This window comes from Vidua macroura, chromosome 1 (genome assembly GCF_024509145.1).
Source record: "Vidua macroura isolate BioBank_ID:100142 chromosome 1, ASM2450914v1, whole genome shotgun sequence".
In the NCBI taxonomy this organism is placed as follows: Eukaryota; Metazoa; Chordata; class Aves; order Passeriformes; family Viduidae; genus Vidua; species Vidua macroura.
In genome coordinates, this window is record NC_071571.1 from 72,111,983 (window position 1) to 72,130,070 (window position 18,088).

The 18,088-nt window shown below is 39.2% G+C and overlaps 1 protein-coding gene across 4 annotated transcripts in view; it reads right to left on the reverse strand.

Moving 5' to 3' along the window:
- Positions 1–6,102: 6,102 nt before the first annotated feature.
- RELCH (RAB11 binding and LisH domain, coiled-coil and HEAT repeat containing) overlaps positions 6,103–18,088 on the reverse strand; it is a 77,384-nt gene continuing 65,398 nt past the window's right edge. For 3 of the 4 annotated variants that reach the window (XM_053976202.1, XM_053976195.1, XM_053976229.1), the window contains 3 exons: positions 17,351–17,439; positions 12,025–12,095; positions 6,103–7,890 (listed from right to left, as the gene is read on the reverse strand). In XM_053976202.1, the coding sequence (XP_053832177.1) occupies positions 7,770–7,890; positions 12,025–12,095; positions 17,351–17,439 (281 nt within the window). In that variant the 3' untranslated portion in view covers positions 6,103–7,769. The remainder of the gene's footprint in view (positions 7,891–12,024; positions 12,096–17,350; positions 17,440–18,088) is intronic. The other variant, XM_053976213.1, reaches the window with a different exon arrangement.

An 18,088-nucleotide genomic window follows, 5' to 3' on the forward strand; every position in this document is an offset into this window, starting at 1 on the left:
TATGGGGGATGGCCACAGCTCCCAGCTTGCTTGGTAGGCAACAAATGCAAAGCCCACTTCGCCAGGGCTTTTCAAGTTAAGGTGCGACATGTGCAAAGGTGTGTGCCCAGCTGCTGGCAGCATTGCTAGCCCTGGTTGGTCCTGGAGGGAGCCCACTGAGAGGGAGGGACAGCACCGAGGCAAGATCCTTCTGCCAGAGCCTCATCCACTCGTTGCTGAAAACATGCAGCTCTGTGCCAGCAGGGATGTTTTAAAATGTTTGTGTTTATGGTACAAGGAAATGTTTCTTTTTAAACAGAACAGTCTGTTAAGTCTCTTCCCCTTTTCACATTTAGCACAACACCAAGGCTATAGGCTGTGTTTATTTACCAGCTGCTCGTTCTAACCAGAGATTAACAAGAGCAAACTCACACTCTCACGAGCAGTTAGATGTGTTATCAGCTTGCTCTGAAGGTGTCAAGTGAAGACTTTGAAGGCATCGAGTAAAGCCAAGCCCTGTGCAGCTCAGAGGATCTTCAGAGCAGTCGGTACTGCACATCAGCTCAATTACTTTTGCATTCTCACCCCTAATCCTACCTGAAATATTTCTTGTTTGGGCTGAAATTTCTCTCATTTTCTACCACTATGTGAAAACAGCCTCTTTTTGAAAGCTCAGACATTTTCCTCCGAGTTAAATTTTATGTTTCTGAGCCAAAACCCGCAGAAGCCACTGCTGGGTGCTTTACAGTCTTAATTATGGATTGCAGTAGGTTGTTAGAAACTAAAATGTGAATGCTATAAAATATGAACTGGGGAACGTGTGGCACTGTCAATTCTCTCACAATTATCACATATATCATTCTATGTAGCACAGATAAAACCTAAACATTTATACCAAAACTAGTTTGTCCGCCTGTTCTAGAATTTTTTTTTTTCTCCTACACAACATTATTTTGTTGTTGCAAAGCACCTGTTTTGAATAAAACCAAAATGCTTGAAATATTCAGGTTTCAAACTTAACGGTGGCACTTGTTTTCTGTTTTCGGGTGCCTCTTGTTTCTGTTCACCACTGTGGCACACATGCATAAACTGGACTAGCCTTTGGGAAGGTCTTATGAAAGAGGAGAGATGGAAAACCCTGTGCAGCCTTAGCGGTGTGACAGAATGAAAATAATACCTTGGATAATTCCAGGATCCCTTCTTTGGTGATGCCTGCCATGGAAAACAAACCGTGAGCCCAGCTAACCGCTTAGGGCTGCGGTCAGTATGGATCTTCTTACTTCCTTCCTAGAGAGAGAAAAGTGGGTATTACCTGCTAAATGCTATTCTAGAAGTTGCTATCTACATCAATGTAACACTGAAAGTTTTGTAGCTGTGTGAAAATTACACCCCTTCAGCATCAGTGTAAAAACTCTTCTTTTACAGGAGCTTGGATAAATGGCAACTCAGTCCCAGCCAATGCCTGAATTTGTCTCTCATCTTTCCAAAACTTTCAACTCAAAAAAGCAAAGGCCAGAAATGGTTTGGTGGATACTCCAGAGCATCTGAAGCAGCACCTGTACGCTCATGTTTACGTCCCTAGCTGTTCTTCACTTTATCCATGCCACTGAGCTCCCCTTACTTGCAATAAGGACACCAACACCTTGTGATGCCCCTTTCCCCAGGAGGGAGAACCAGGAGGCTCTATGTTAAATCCAGGTCTTCAAAGTGACCTGGATCTTCTCTTCTTAGGTAGAGAAGCAACACTGAAAGGCAGATGGTTGCACCCTAGGAAATCTTTTCTCATGTGCAGGAAGGCTGTGAAGGCATTCCCTTGCCTCTCACATGCTGCCAAGGGATAGAGGATGAGATGAAGGGTTTTGATCGATCACGATGAATGGTTGTTTTTCAGTATGTGCCACAAAGGTTATCTGGGGTTTCAGTCTGTGGACTAAATACAGGTTGTGTAAACATGAACACCTGCCTCTCAGCAGGTGAACAAGAAAGGCAGTGCAGTGCAAAGTCAGAGCTCTAGGAAAGGTCCCTCTAAATCAGTGGGATGCCCTGCGGGGCAGGCGGCTCACAGGGCAGCTTCTGGAGTACCAGCAATCCATGCAAAGAGTCTGCCATGGTACCAGGGAGAAAGGCTGCTTTCAGCTGCCTCATCACCCACTGCAGGGAGGGAGCCCTACTGTATGACCCAGCATGCGGAGCTTTCTACACTTGGAGAAAAAAGGTAGAAAAGTATCTGCACATTTTAGCATAGGAGGCTCTAGTTTTATTTGAGAACTCTAGCTATTAAAATAAATCAATTTAAAAAATCTATTATTTACAAAAAACCCCAACCCATACACAAAATCATGTTGTCAACTTGAAACTCTTTTCTTCCTGTGAAAGGCAAGTTTCCATAGCATTCTTTTGCCCAGTCTCCTTGAAATTTTCAAACACACAAATATTTCCCATGACAGAGCAACTATAATAAAGCTCCTTAGTCACACTGGTGTGGTTTACATAACACACCTTTTACAATCCCACAAAAATGTACCACTGCTAAATGCCTGTCTAAAAACCTCAAGTCCACAGCATTCAAAAGAAAAATGCTGCCAACCACCCACCGCTAGTACGTCAGATATTTGAAGTACGTGCAAGCAGACATTGAGCTGATAGGTTATCACCAGCCACTGTGGCAACAGCTACGCCTGCATACTCCAGGGAGGAAATACAAAGTCATGGTGAATTTTTAACTTTGATGTTTATAAGATAGCTGTTGACCTCTAGGACTTGAGTCATATATTCATCCTTGGGACAAGAGCAATACTGACATGGCCTGGGGAGCTTGCTCTGCCCAGGATATTCCTCAAGCCCTGGAGGTGAGTCTTTAAGGCTGGCAAACACCTACCAACAGGGGGACTGAGACCCTAACCCTTGGCAATACCCTATTACCAGTTCCCCAGAACCACCCTACCATTTAATCTAACAGCACATTTAGTGATCCCAAACTCCTTTGAAAACTCACCTGATTGAGATGACTCATACTTAGATCAATGGAGTGCATTCATCTGTCAGCAAGGGATCAAACCTACATGAGCCCTTATTGCCTATTAAACATTGCAGCTGCTTCTTCCCCATCACCACTTCCCCTCCCCTTGCAGCGTATTTAAAGGGAAGGTGCAAATGCCTGACAGAACGACCCGCATGATCCTACAAGGCACTTGCTCTTTTACAGCTGCTGTCACTTCAGCAGGACTTCACTGTACTGCCTCCATCTCCTGAAGAGGTCTCTCAGGTGTTACAGAATGGGAAAAAAAATCTGTAAAAGCGCAGGACAAGGAGCAGCAGCATAAGGCCACAGTCACAATAGTTCTGGGAATGGCAATATTCAAATAAACAGCAAACAGCCCAATTTGCAAACAGCATTTAAATGGTAGAACAAACAGCCCTCTGCTTCTGTGGGATGGTGAACTCAAGTGGGTGCAGACCACCCTGACATGGGGTGACTGAGGGAGGCAGTGGCAAGCACATGCAATCCCAGTGCTGGGAAAGGAACCAGACTGACTGCTGCCATGGTGTTGGCCCTTGACACCAAGTGGTGAGTCACTGTTTCAAGTCACTGACTTCTGCAGTAGAACTGCTCATGCTCAGAAGTTTCTAGGAAATGGAAATCTTCAGCCTAAGAAAGTCTTTCACCAGACTGGAAGTGTGTGACACACATTCAAGCTCAGCACATAGTGCAGATGCCTCCAAAGACAAAGGTGTTTTGCCACTGACTTGGTTGTTACTAACTCTGTAAGCAGAATCATCTTTTCCTACAGCTTATCTGTATGGATGAAAACTGGCCAGCATTAAACCTAAGGAAACCTTAAAACAGCTTCTAAGCTAAACCTTAGAAACAGCTTCTCTGGAAAAATGATTACTTATTCATGGTTACTCACCTGGATTAGTTAATACATGATATATCAGTATACATCGCTGACATCCAGGACCTGAAAAGCTTTATTCAACAACCATGCTCCTCTGGGCCTCTGTTGACCGATTTCATAGTCTAAACCAAATTAGCTATGGATCTCTAAATGTATTTACTAGAAACATTAGCCAAATGCAGTCAGAAAAGCAGTGAACTAGATTCCTTGAAATCTTGTTGCCTTCATTCCTGTTGTTCATCAGCACATATATTTGATGCAGGAACTTCTGTGATTCCACCTCAGATCAGTACCATGCCAATCAGTTTGCTGTATCAACACGTCAGTGACTTTCTGCTCCATGAACCTGTGCTGGTGCTTCATGGTTCATTTAAATATCATCATCAGTAAGCTCCATATGGGAAATTACTTTAAACATTTGGAATGCATTATACTCACCTTCATAAATGCACTAAAATACAGAGCCACTGACTCCTGGAACAGAGAAATTACATTAACAGCGTCACAACAGAGAGTGCAGAAATATCCCACAAATCTACTTTTCTGCAGAATCTTTTTGAATCATCTTATCATCCCTATGTAGCAATGAATTTCCACAATATATTACAAAAACTCCTCCTTGCTCTTCACAACAGATGTTTTTCATGGATAAGTTTTAATCTTTCAATCCATCAGCTTCCTCAGCTTTTCTAGCCTCAAATCCATTCAAACACTGCTTTTAGTTCTCCTAACCAGAATATACTTTCATGTACAGTAATAGCAGGATTGTTTTTCTTCTTGGTGCAGTAGGGGAGTAGGAAGAGACTAACAGAAGAAGACTGAGCAGCTTTTCTTATGGAGCTCCCTTTATTCACCTTGCTTAGAAGATACAAAAAGAGCAATTTGCCTAATATAGAGTGCTAGAAAACAATCTTTCAGAACCAAACATAGGCATAATACCAATTAGCTTTATGCTTAATCTACAGAAAACATATTGAGGCAGCCAGGTGCCTTCAGCCCACTGATCACTTTTCTTTAAGAACACAAGAGTCAATATTTAATATAAAGATACTAAGATTTTCTCTGAAATTTCACCAGGGGCAGCATGAGACCATTGATATTTAAAGCTAACAAGTTGAAGAAGTTCAGGCAATGCAAATAAAGCATTTAGGTTTTTTACAGAATCCTTACTTAGGCAGAACCATAAGCAATTGAAGACAACCCTTAGGGGATGAACTGCTTTCTTTTAACAAAACATTTTCTCCCAAGAGGTTAACTTATTTTGAATAGTAACAGGAAAGGGGGGGAGGGAAGGTTAATTTAAAATATTCTGGTAATTCTTCTCATTAAATGTGTCTCTCTTTTATTTTCCAGTCATGAATGCTACAGTGTCAGAGTTAGGAGGAATAACCAGAAAAAACCCCAAATATCACCAAGCCCCCACACAGAACAACTTCTTGCAATCTTGAAAGTCTGTTCCTATTTGAAAACTAATAAACACTGAAAAACTCCTACAACCAACATATACTAACAGAGACCTGAAATTTAGGAGGCAAAACTCCTGAAGACAACCTGCATTGAAAGTTAGCTGCCTACACAGTAATTTTCTCACCTCAGCAGGTACTGTGCTGGTCTTCCTGCAATCCTCGCTCAAATTCCTACAACTGGTGTGAAGTAGAATCGTGAGTAGCAAAAGCTACACTTTTCAAGGGGCTGGAGAGACTGGACCTATTACCCAATGGGGTAAAGATGCTACATTTATAGTAACAAACTAAGGAGTCTCATCCCACTTTTTCCACAGCTAAATTGCTGTCACAGTTATTCGGCTCATGTGAATTCGCAAGTTTTCCAAACAGTGGATGAAGTTCAGCGTAGGTGAGCAGCCACTCTCACAGGCAGCTGCCCTGCTTTAGAAAGCAGCAGCTTAGCCACTGACCTGTTATTTCAGTCTCATGGCTACAGAGTTGTCTCTGGCACTGCAACTGCTCGAGAAGTCAGAAAAGAGGAGAAGAAAAATCCAAAACAAAACTGTGGCACAGGAGACATAGGAGAAGAGGAGACCCTGAATGAAAACAGCAGTAAAGCCACAGGTCTAGGAGCAAAGGAAATTGAGCAAGTTCAGTCTACCACCTGCTATGTAAAAAGAGTTAAGGCTAAACAATTTCTGTGCATTAGATGTCTCTCCTGTAACAGCTCTGTTGATGTGATTATCTTTTTCAGAGAAGAGCAGGAGTAACAAGACAAGGCAGGTATACAAAACTTTTTATTGACAACAGAACAATAGAGAGGAACATGACCACTTCCATTCCTCAGGAATGTCTCCATTTCACAGTCAGTCTGCTAAAAGCAAAATTTCATGGTAACGAGCAACACGAAGGCATGGAGCTGTCTGTAACCTCCACAGAAATGTTCATCAGTGCAGTGCAAGGGGACCAACGGCGCGCATGTGAGCAGCAGGCCCTGTCACAACACAACCATGGCAGGAACAGCGTATGTGGAGCCAACAGGCACAGACATGAAGCAGGCAGAAGCCTCAAGTTATCGCCATCTAAGGGTGATACCCAACCTGTTATTCCATCCATATTCTTTACTCCCTGTAAAGGGGAGTACTTTATTCCCTTGCTCTTTTTTGCTTTCCCAGTCCTCAAAGACGTCGATACTTCCAGCTGAATTGGTACCGTGTCAGAGAACGCCTGAGCTTTTCTATTTTGCTACCTCATATCAGTTCATACATGCACTTGAGTTTATTTTCAGAAGCTTACATTGACATAAAGAAGGGGGAAAAAAGTGCTGTATAAGAAGAAAAGGATTTAGTTGTTAATGCTTCCTTGCTAAGAAAAATATTTGGTAGTTGAATATACTCCCTGTAATGTCATTTTCAAATAGTAGGTAGGCAGTCTACTTAACATTTTAAAGAAACTACACATCAAACTCAGCATAATTTCAAACACTCCAAAATCAAATCTGAACTGAAATTCAATCTAAACAACAAAATATCTTTAGTTTTCACAGTCCACAGAACTGCACACTGAGTGCAAGACGAAAGCTGTCTCTCTCCTGCATAAGGTTTCCTCTGCCTGCAGAACTGTACTAGGGACCCTGTGTAGTAGCTTACACATTTATTAATTTATCATGTATTTCCTTTACTTAATGGTTGTGACTGTGGATGTGTAGACTTGTAAAGTGCTTTAAAATAAAACAAAAACCCCTACAAAAGAAAAAAAATCCCTCAAAAAAAAACCACATAGATGTGAGAATTTTATCTGAAGGACTTTGTACAGCATTTACAATGTCGGCATAAAGCATGTGAAACACGAGCATTCCCCGCAGACTGATGCAGTGCAAGCAGTCTCATACATTAGATACTGCAATTCCTCTGGATTCAAGATGCACAATACTTACAAAAACAACCCTAGAAGCACAGACAAATGCTGGTGGCTCTTCCTCTTCTTTTTAGAAACATAATTAAAAAATCTGCATTACTCTCTCATAATTTAAATACATAAGTAATCTCCACTTTTATTACTTCATGACAATGACTTCAAATTTACATTATTTTAAGTACCGTCAGAATAGCTCCATGTATAATACAGATATTTGCTGATATCCTGTCAGAAAATAAAAAAAACCCAAAACCTTCCACTATATAAAAAAAAATATGCTGGAAAAGACGAGAACACAGAACAGGGACTTGGTACAGACTATGATTTCAGTTTTATATCAACCACAGTTAACCCAAAATTAACAGATACACAGCGATATTCAAAAGCAGTGCAAATATCTTTGGAGGTTAGAATAAAATTATACTACAAGAACATAAGACAGAAGAAATTAAAAGGCAAGTACTTCAAGTACAGGAACCAGTCTCTGTGAGGTCCACCTTAGTGTTAGCTGGGAGTTCCTTTTCCCATCTTACTTCTTCCTCTGGAACACATTAGCCAACATTGCACCTGATGTAGTCAGTTGGCCCATTTTGTTCAAAAACTTGGTCTTTGTATCTTCACTTACCAGGCTCGCTGCAATTGACATTGAGCTAGGAAAGGAAAATATTTTGTGGCATGAGACTACAAATTAAAAAGAACTTTATGTTGTTATTTTTTAAGCAACTAAATTGTCTTTGTGTTTCATAGGTTTCAACAAAAAAGACCAGTATGTGAAGAAAAACTGAAAACCCATCACTACCAAGTCCATATATACACTGTTAAATTTATTATAATGTGCTCACAGTGCCTGTGAAAATGGTAAAGTATTTTTGTGCACACTAATTTTTAGTACCTTTGAATGTCACCACATTAGCATTCGCTACCTACTAGGGAATTGCTGTAGTGACAAATACCTCTGCGAAAGACTGGCTTTGCCTTCTTACCAGAAATGTCAATCCTTGTGTTTATTTAGTGTTAAGTTCACCAGTATTAGTTCAGACACAGACCTTTCTAACCCAAGTAACCTGCCTCCAACGGTGACATTAGCAGATGTGTAGAGATGAGTAAAAGCAAGGTAAGTACAAAACAGTGACATCTCTCTTTAATTTTCAGCTCTTTATTTTCCAGCTGCTTTCACCTGAGCAGAGTTAAAAACTGTGAAGATTGTCAATCTAGTAACTCTCAATAAATCTTTATTTTATATTACTTGATCAGCTTTCCTTTGATCTCCTTATAAATTTTTTGCAAACCCCACCCTGAGCCCTACTGGGTCAGCCCCCTGCTGGGTAAGGAGCGTCTTCTTCTGGTTGTTGTGAACGTGGGTCCTGTTACCTGTGCTTGGATGTTCCTAATTGAGACATACTAGATAGGACAATGGAGAGTTCAAAGCTTTCCCACAAACTGGACTGGAAGGAGCAATCCAATCAATGCTGAAGCTACAGGATGCTAAGCTTTGAATAATATGTTAAGAAATTATCCCTATTACATGAAATTATTCCTATTATATGAAATTATTTTTTTTTAAATTAACAACATATCAGTGAGCTCAAGTTCAGATTTATATAACTGTTTAGCACAGTAGGAGTCATCTGTCTCAAGACAGAGCAAATGTACATAGCAAGAATATTAACAAATATTCCATACTTCCTATATTTGTAGTCAAAATGGCAAGTGTTTTTCAACATTGGACAAGGACAATTTTAGAAAAAATTACCAAATAAATTCTCCCTTGTGAACTCAGTGTGGACTCTGCATTTCAAAATTATAGCTAAGACCACAAAATCTGTCTTACTGGCAAAGGCCAGATTCCAGGAACTGACTTTTCCGTGTGAAATGTTATAAACAGTTCTGTTAGACGCACTTGCATCAAGGAGATAAAACTGAAGTTAACTCTGAATTGTTTCAACAGAGCTTGAATGATTTTTTCGAAGGTAGAAGGGATGTAAGCCAGTACTGTCTCCCATTTCGCACTACAGAAAAAAGGTGCTTAGTAATAATGATTTCTGGTTCTTTTTAAAGTACCTTGAAAATAAAAGGGAAGCTTCTCACTGAAGCTGTATTGTGGATTTGCAAATAGTTGAATTATAGACTTTTAAAGTAAAATATTTATTTCAGGCACAGTCATATAGCCAGACATCTTTGGCTTGATTAAACATCTCCGGTCAACTAATGAATCACATATTTCCAGCTGATAAAACTCAGCTGGGAAATTACTGCTACAATAAGATGGATGCCTTTTACAATTTTCTTTGTCTTCATGATAAAGCAAGGACATATAAATTATGTAAGTAACAGTTTGCACTCACTATCAGCTAGTTAAGGACAAGAAGCTATCTCAGACTATGAGGTATCCTAGAGTTATGTGTAGTTATGAAAACTTATTTGGGAAATACTGTACATTCCAAGCATTAGCAGCATTAAGAAAATAAAACTGCTCACTTCAGAAAAGAAAGCTTAGCAACTGGTGACAAATCTGTAGTTCTAAACAAACTGTGCTTTCATTAGTCTAATGATCCTGAATAAGATTGAGGAAAACAAGGAGGTGTTCCATTGGTTGTTGAAACAGTTTGGGGGATATCAGGCATCTGATATCAAAAACTAAACAGTAACAACTACAGAGCCTAGAAGTTCATGTTTTCTAATACTGTTACTGGAAATAGAAATATAATCCACAGCATCATGCATACTTAAAAGTTTAAATATCCAAAATAAATAGCCTCCAAAATACTTCCATTACTATGCAAACTGAATATTTAAACATAGCAAAAATTAATATGAAATCAAATAATTTGAGTCTCACATCTTTAAAAAGTAATCAAAGAACCCAACAAAGCAATAGTGTATCTTGTTTAAAACAATCATTATTTAAAAACCAAAACAAAACCCAACCCACAAATAAAAATAATGCGTAAACATCAAATTTTTCCTGGTGTCTAGATGAATCAGATGCTACACAGAGTTCTGCCTGTTTTATGGGGAAGCTCTAGGCCAAAACAAACATTCCTAATGGGCATAGTATAGCAATCAGTTTGTAATGTAAGTTGTTACCCATGATTAAAATATGTTGTTAATTGCTAAACAAAATGTTTAACAAAAGTGGCTATCCAATATTTAAAAATGTAGAAATTAATCTTCTGAAAAAAACAATTTATTTGATCCCGTATTATTTGACCAAGCTTTTCTAACAGCAAGGGGAAAAGACAATATAAGAACATCAGAAGATTGCTTTTGCACCCACTTTGATTTTTGTGTGTGTGCACTGCCATGCTGTTAACAAACCCCAGCAATTTATATCCCAGTTGTATTTAAATCCTTTGTCAAATATGTATTTGCCATTGAAATTAGGAACTGAAATTAGCAAGCACTTAGTAAGAAAACAGAGATATTTATGTATATGAAAAGGTCATTTTTTTCAGTGGTAAAATATTTCTTCTTAATTTTGTACAGTACAGCACAAGACTACAACCATAGCCTGACACTGAATAAGAAAGAGGAAGGCTAATTAAAGAACAAAGGAATAGACTGCAAAGACTTATCCTATTCATAGCTTAGTTTTCAGCAGTTGCATTCTTAAAGAAAATACATTAGATGTTGTATGAGGTTTGCATTTATCTGTTTCTGTAATGGCTTAATAGGACTGATTGTCATTTCAAAGTGTTTACTACTAGTAAAGTCTGAAGTACTTTACTTGGTGCTGGAGAGACTGACCCTTTTTCTACTTTACATTTCTTCTGTTGAGTTCTTGTACACTAGTCATTCTCAAACTACCAGTTGCTTCCAGGACCATAGGTGACCTCTTTCAAGAAGTAAATTTTTATCAGTATTTTATAGCTAAGGAAGCATGACATGAACAGCTTCAGTAATTGTCTCAATTCTCATGACAAAGCATTGGGATTGAGAACAGATTCTCTTTTCAGATACCTACTCACACACTTCCTTGGCAACACTGCTAAGGATTTGTTAAGCTATATAATAATTCACAAGAATTTACCTGCTGGCATGCCATTCCAGGCAATAAGCAGGCAACAGAGCACATACAACTCATCATAATGACACTGAGCATTCCAAATTTCCACATCCAACATGCGTCTGTTGGCTACTTTTGTTATCAGGAAGTGCACACAGATGATACCATCTCTACATGTGAAGCAAATGGATGCATATACACAGTGTGTCTGCTGCCTCCCTGGTGAGCTGGGTTTACTCTGTGTTCGTGGAAAAGGTCTTTTCCCAAAGTGCAACACAGGTGGCATTTTCCCAAAGTCAGCCTACTGCCTAACTAGCACACTGACACAGGGGTCAGTTTATACACCGGAGAAACTGTTCTTGTGTGCACCAGTCCTGTGCAAACCAGCCTGAAGCAAGCCATTCCCGGACCAGAACGATTCCCTCAGCCTGCAGGTTGCCACCCCCATGGGTGGCAAAGTACTTGCTACATATGTTGCTCTAAGCACTTAGGCCAGGCACACCCTGATTTCTCAAGATTCAGGACAGAAATTTAAATACAGCTTTAAATGAACAAAAAATTAAGAACCAAGAACAACATTCCTATAAAAATAATTGTTGTCTTGTGTTTTCTACTGGAGACAGAAACAACCACTGTATTAAAGTTTCCAAAATCTGTTTTCAAATACAGCATATGTCAGTGCAGGATTTTAGGCCACAAACCTTGGACACCATTATGGAATACACTCTGCAGAACACTACTCTGGAGGCACATAGAAAAAGGGAAGTGGAAGTCTTACCCTTGCGGTTCTTGGACGGTCTTGTTTTCCACTTTCTGTTCGCATTCTTTTATCATGGAGCTCAAAATAACCTAAGACACATAAGGAAGAGAGATTCATGACATTTGACATTTTTCCTTTTACATTAACACTTCTTGTGAAATCTACTCTGCAAATAATTCTGACATTAGCAGAACTGTTTAAAACATTTCCCTGTTTTTTTTTCAAGTGCCTTTGAGTTCCAGTTATGTGATAATGACTTGTGGTTAGAAACAACAAAACATGTTCAAAATAAAATAATAAAAAACAACAAAAAAATGTTCAATATAACTTAAGGAAGGAAATGTTTTCCAAATAGTTACAGAAGTTCAGGACTCCGTCCCTTTGCCCCAGGCTTTTAAAAACAGCACTAAAACAAACCCACATCTGACACACTGTATCTTCATGAACATCATGCATGAAAGAAAAAGCAAGGAAAGAAAAAAGTGTGATGGTATCCTAAGACAACATCTTAATGGAAGGAAGTGCTAAAATCAACCTGATACCATTCCACAGGTGTCTTCCAGAGTTCCTGTGACTCTGGCTTTTTCCTTTTATTTAAGCAATTACAGTGTTAAAGGTTTCTGCAGAGTATTTAAGACTGAAGACACCTCCACACTGACATTTTTACTTATCCAAAAATAAGGAAATGATTCCCAATAGCAAGCTTTAAAACAAAATCATACAGTTAATTCATGGGACAGATAAATTAATCCCTGCCCTATTCACAACAGTACTGTTTTAACACATTAAGACGTAAGTGTTTTGTCTTAAGTTGCAAATGCAAGATGTGGCCAGGGGTGTGTATTCTATTGCCATCTGTTAGAGGTGGGGCAGTTATCCTCTGTTAATTGGGCAGCTTATCTCTTCCACAACCAATCCTCCCTCCACGAGATATCTTCTGTTGATGGGCCATTGAGTCCAATGGCTGACAAAATTACATCATCCCATTGTGAAATGCTCCGCCCAAGGGGAGGTGCCAAGCATTCCTACCTGGGTATAATCTGAGATTGGAACACCACAGGCAGCTTTTTCCCAGTTGATTCCCAGACGAGCAGCCTTTTTCCCACTGGATTCCCAGAGGAAGACCAGGCCCATCTACACCACCACTGGACTTTCAGAGGAAAACTGCACCCTTCTACAGGATCACTGCTTCAACAGAACCACATCTGTCACCCCAGGAGGACTGCAGCCACCATTCCATTTGGACTGCTACCAACACCCTGACCCACAGGGTGTCAGGTCACATTCTGAATCTGACAGTGTTGTTTTGTATTACTGCATTTTTTTTTTTTTTTACTTTTCATAATAAAGAACTGTTGTTTTTACTCCCATATCTTTGTCCGAGAGCCCCTTAATTTCAAAATTACAACAATTTGGAGGGAGAGAGTTTACATTTTCCACTTCAAGAGAGGCTCCTGCCTTCCTTAGCAGACACCTGTCTTTTCAAACCAAGACATGTTTTGAAACACTTAGGAAAAAAAGTTAGAATGCAAATTATGAAACTATAAATATATACACACACATATATACACACAGCATAAATGGAAACTTCGTCTGCCACAGCTCAGAAGAAAGCAAAATACTTTTTTGAGACACTAAACTTAAAATCTCAAAGCCACAAGCAATTAGAATTAGTACTGTCTTACCAAACCTGAATATATACAAGAAAGGAAAAAAACTATTTTCAATCTCTAAAATACAGATCAGTCACTAACGGTTACTACCAACTGACAACTATCTTAAAATGTATTTGTAACAATTAAAATTCTGGTTTCCGTCAAGTCTGCAGCACAACCATTTATTACACTAATAAGATGTGGCCTGGTCTGCAGACATGTGCCACTGCTCACTCTATTTATCCGGAAGTCTTACTTCAGCATTTGAAACATTTTAGGTAGCAGGTGTTACGCACCCTTGAGTGTTTCAGAGAGCGGCATTCAAACAGGACTACAACTCTTCCTGCTACATTTGCTATCCTCCATTTGCATAAAATGTTATACAAATACTTAACGCTCAAGAGTACTGAGGTACAAGACAAATACATTCAGAATTCTAGTGAAAAAACAAGCTTTTTGTTCTGTACCAAAGAAGCCCTGAAATTTTCAAGCACAGCCGCCATAATTTTTGTTACTTATCATTTCCACCTGTGCACTGGAGCTTTCCTACATTTTTGTACATCTGAATCCAAATGTTCCAAGTATCAACAGTATGAAGCCTTGATCAAAGGGGAGAATAATTCATCAAGGACCCAGGATTATTTCAATAATAGGATGGCTTTCCCATCCCTTGCACAGTTCCTTCTGGGAAGGCTGTGTAATTCTGGGATGAAGTGGAGCAATTCTTGCGTCTTCTGCAAATTAATTTCTAAATTTCTACATTATGGCTTTGCACATACTGCTCAGACCTATTCCCTTAGGTTCTCCTTGTTTGGTCATAGGACTGATTATGAACTCACATCTCCTTAAAGAGAAATATTTTAGAGCACTAACTCTATATTTAGAGACACTTAAGAGACTTAACATTCTGAAGTCTTATAAACAATACTGCAGTATATGGACTAAATATTTTTACCAAGTACTGACTCACTATCGTGCAAGTCAAATCCACTTACTTTGAAAACCCATAGAAGGCAAGTGGAAAATGAGGAAGAAGGGACTTGACATTGAACTAGAGATGCTGGTAAAGTATCTGAATGTCTGCACAAGGTGAAATGTTTCCTTTAAAGTTGAGAAGGTCTGACCTAAATGCTCAACTTACACTTTTATTTATATGAAAGAAAGGAAAACAAGTATGAGGTATGAGTGGTAAATTCTGCCAGACAGGACCACACAAGCCAATTCCACAATGTTACCCTTCCAAGATGAGCATAATCACTGTACTAATGTTAAAACCATTAGAGCTAAGGCTCTGTGATTTAGACAATGTGTGTTTGTCAAGTGATATGCCATTGAATCATGAATAACACCAGAGGCCAAAATAATGAAAAAAGGCTTAATTCTGTTTATGCAAATGTCTAATTATTTGAGACAGTAAATGACATTCATTTCAGAAAACATGATTTTCAGATAGAAGGCTTCCAAGACAGGCACTAGAACTCACTGTGCCTCAGAAGCCTCTATCATGATGCCTACAAACATCCTATTGAAGTGAGAAGCTGATCAAGCACTAGATATCCATTTCTACAAAAAAAGGGATAAAAATTGTAAAGCCTGTGGTGAGTTTTCTAACCCACTGGAGCAGGAGCAAATATTTTTTAATTTTATATTGCTCTCTGGCTAAAAAACCAAAGCACTTTGGCATCATGACTGAAGTCACTTAAGCACAGTAATGCAGAATGTGGTAATGGAGGACTGAGAGCTGTCTTTACTTATTGATTTATTTTAAATCCTATTCCAGTCCTCAGTTCCTTCTCTGACTTCCAAGATTCAAACTCAATCAAACCCCTTGTCCTCAGTTCCTTCTCTGACTTCCAAGATTCAAACTCAATCAAACCCCTTGTTCTAATTCAGGGTATCTTTTGAACTGACTATGTCTTTAAACCTTAGAAGTTACATTAACTACAAAAATGAAGTAGCAGTATTCAATCAGTTATCCCACTGGTGAAAGAAAATGAAACTTTTGCCTAACTGCAGCTTTCAGATATATGTTTAAGACCTCCCAGTCCATCTTCCACCTCTCTCTGAACACAGAGTATCTATCATTGCCACACCTCCAGTGCTGCTTGTGGTATGGAACACAATTCTGTTGCTTTTGAGTGATGCTGTTTCTTCTGACTCAGCCTTCTGAACTCAGGTTCTTTCAGGTTGAAAAGTTCCTCCAGTAATAATATATAGAAAACAAAAGATTGATACTATAGGCTTTTAGATGGCAAATGTAACTGGAAGAAGGAACTTTGTTACTGAATATAAGAACTTTGGACTCCTAGAGAATACAGCCATCTCAATTCAGTCACTTTTGCAAATACAAGGAAAAGAAAATAATTTTCTCACATACAAAGTAATTCATGAAAGTGCAGTAATTCATGAAAGTGCAGTATTAACCTTCAAAGACTACAACAGTACTCTTCTGTACATTCTGATTAAATCTTTTCCTCCATCCCCTGAAATGTTCATCCTCTTAAGATTTTCCCCAACATGCAATGAAACAACCATCTCTTTTATTTCTGCTAACATCTCTTTGTTTCAATCTCTGTTAGTATTCATCTATTAACATCTCTTTGTTTCAGTCTCTGTTAGTATTCATCCTCTTCAAGTACTTATCAAAAAGGTGCATATGGCCAAGATTTTCAAGTTATTTAAGCTGGCTTCTTCTGCTAACTTTTTTGGGTTTTTTGCTGCTTTCTGTAAGCTCCTCCTACCAGAGAAGATCTTGTTCACTCCCATCTTGTCCTGTCTACTTCTCTTAATCTGCTCTTTACAATTCACAGAATCACAGAGTGGTTGAGTTTGAAAGGGATCCCTGGAGGATCATCTGGTCCAACCCCCTGCTCAAGCAGGGTCACTTGAAGCCAAATGCCGAGGAAGAACATGTCCACATGGCTTTTGAGAATCCAAGCATTTAGACTCCACAACCTCTTTGGACAATGTGGGCCACTGCTCAGTCCTTCTCACAAAAATAACCCCAAAAACTCAGCTCTGCCCATGGTTCTCTGGTCTTCTCACTGAGCACCACTGAGAAGAGCCTGGCTCTGTCCTCTTTGGACCTTCTCTTCAGGTACTGATAAAATTTACCCAAGCCTTCTGTTCTTAAGGCTGAACAGTCCCAGATCCCTCATTTTCTCCTCCAGCACTTCAGTGGACTCTCTCCACTAAGTCCATGCTTTTGTACTGGGGAGCCCAGAACTGGACACAGTAATCCAGATAGGAAGTGTACCCCAAGTATTTTAGGACTTCACTTCCCTAATCCTTAATAGTTTCTTTCCGGCACTCCACAATTTTTATCTACATTTCCTTGGATATATTGTACCCAATGATTTTAGTGCATCCTTGGTTTGATTAACATAAACAAAACCAAAAACATAAACAAAAGCATTTCCTTTTTCCTTCAGTCTAGGAAGATCTGTGTTTTGACATGCATTTCTGATGGTTGAGTATTTGTCTCCAGAGATCCTCAGCTTAGAATTATATTTTACAAGATTTTACTGGTTTTGAAATTATGTGACCTATTCTTTATGAAAGAAACCTCCTCAATGTCATGTTTTGAACCACTTATGAGCAGTTCTCCTTAACTTCTGGTATTAAATGCCATCGCATTTTAACTTCTGCCACCGACATCTCATACTCAGTAAACATAGTTTACTGCTCACCTCATGTTCTGGAGAGAGATGTTCCATGTCGGTTCGTAAACACTTCAGTCCTGGTAAAAAGTGATTGACCATTAAATCCTCTGAAATAACTAAAACCCGGGTTGTTAAGGTATTGTAAGGATTGCCTTTTGAAATTATACTTTTCTTCTGTATTCTGATAATGTTGCTTTATGGAACACTAGGGAAGCAGCACAACTAAGAAAATGGAACAGCATTTGACACTTAATGACTAATAAAAATGAGAAAAGATCTTAAACATATTTAACATCATATATTTCATACATCCATATAATTATTTTTAGCTTTTTTTCCTTGATTTATTGTTTAAGATCAAAAGTTTTATTTTTTTAGCTTTGTTTTTTGAAGCATCTGTCAGTTCCACCATACGGGGAACTGGTTGAGTTGGAGTTCATTTTCTGCACAGCAGCCCTCAGTGCTGTGCTTTGCACTGGTACCTAGAAAGGTGTTGGTAACACACCAGTTCTTAGGCTACTGCTGAGCAGCGCTGGCACAGCATCAGTGCTCTCTCTAAACATTCCCCCCATCAGGAGGCTGGGGGAGGGCACACAGCCTGGACAGCTGACCCAAACTGACCAGAGGGATGTTCTACACTGTGCCTATTCAGATATAAAAACTAAGAGAAAGTGGTGGTGGCAGGGCAGGACACCATTTGTTATTATGATGTTTGTGTTCTGGAGCGACTGCTGCATGTGCTGAAGCCCTGCTTCCTGGAAAATA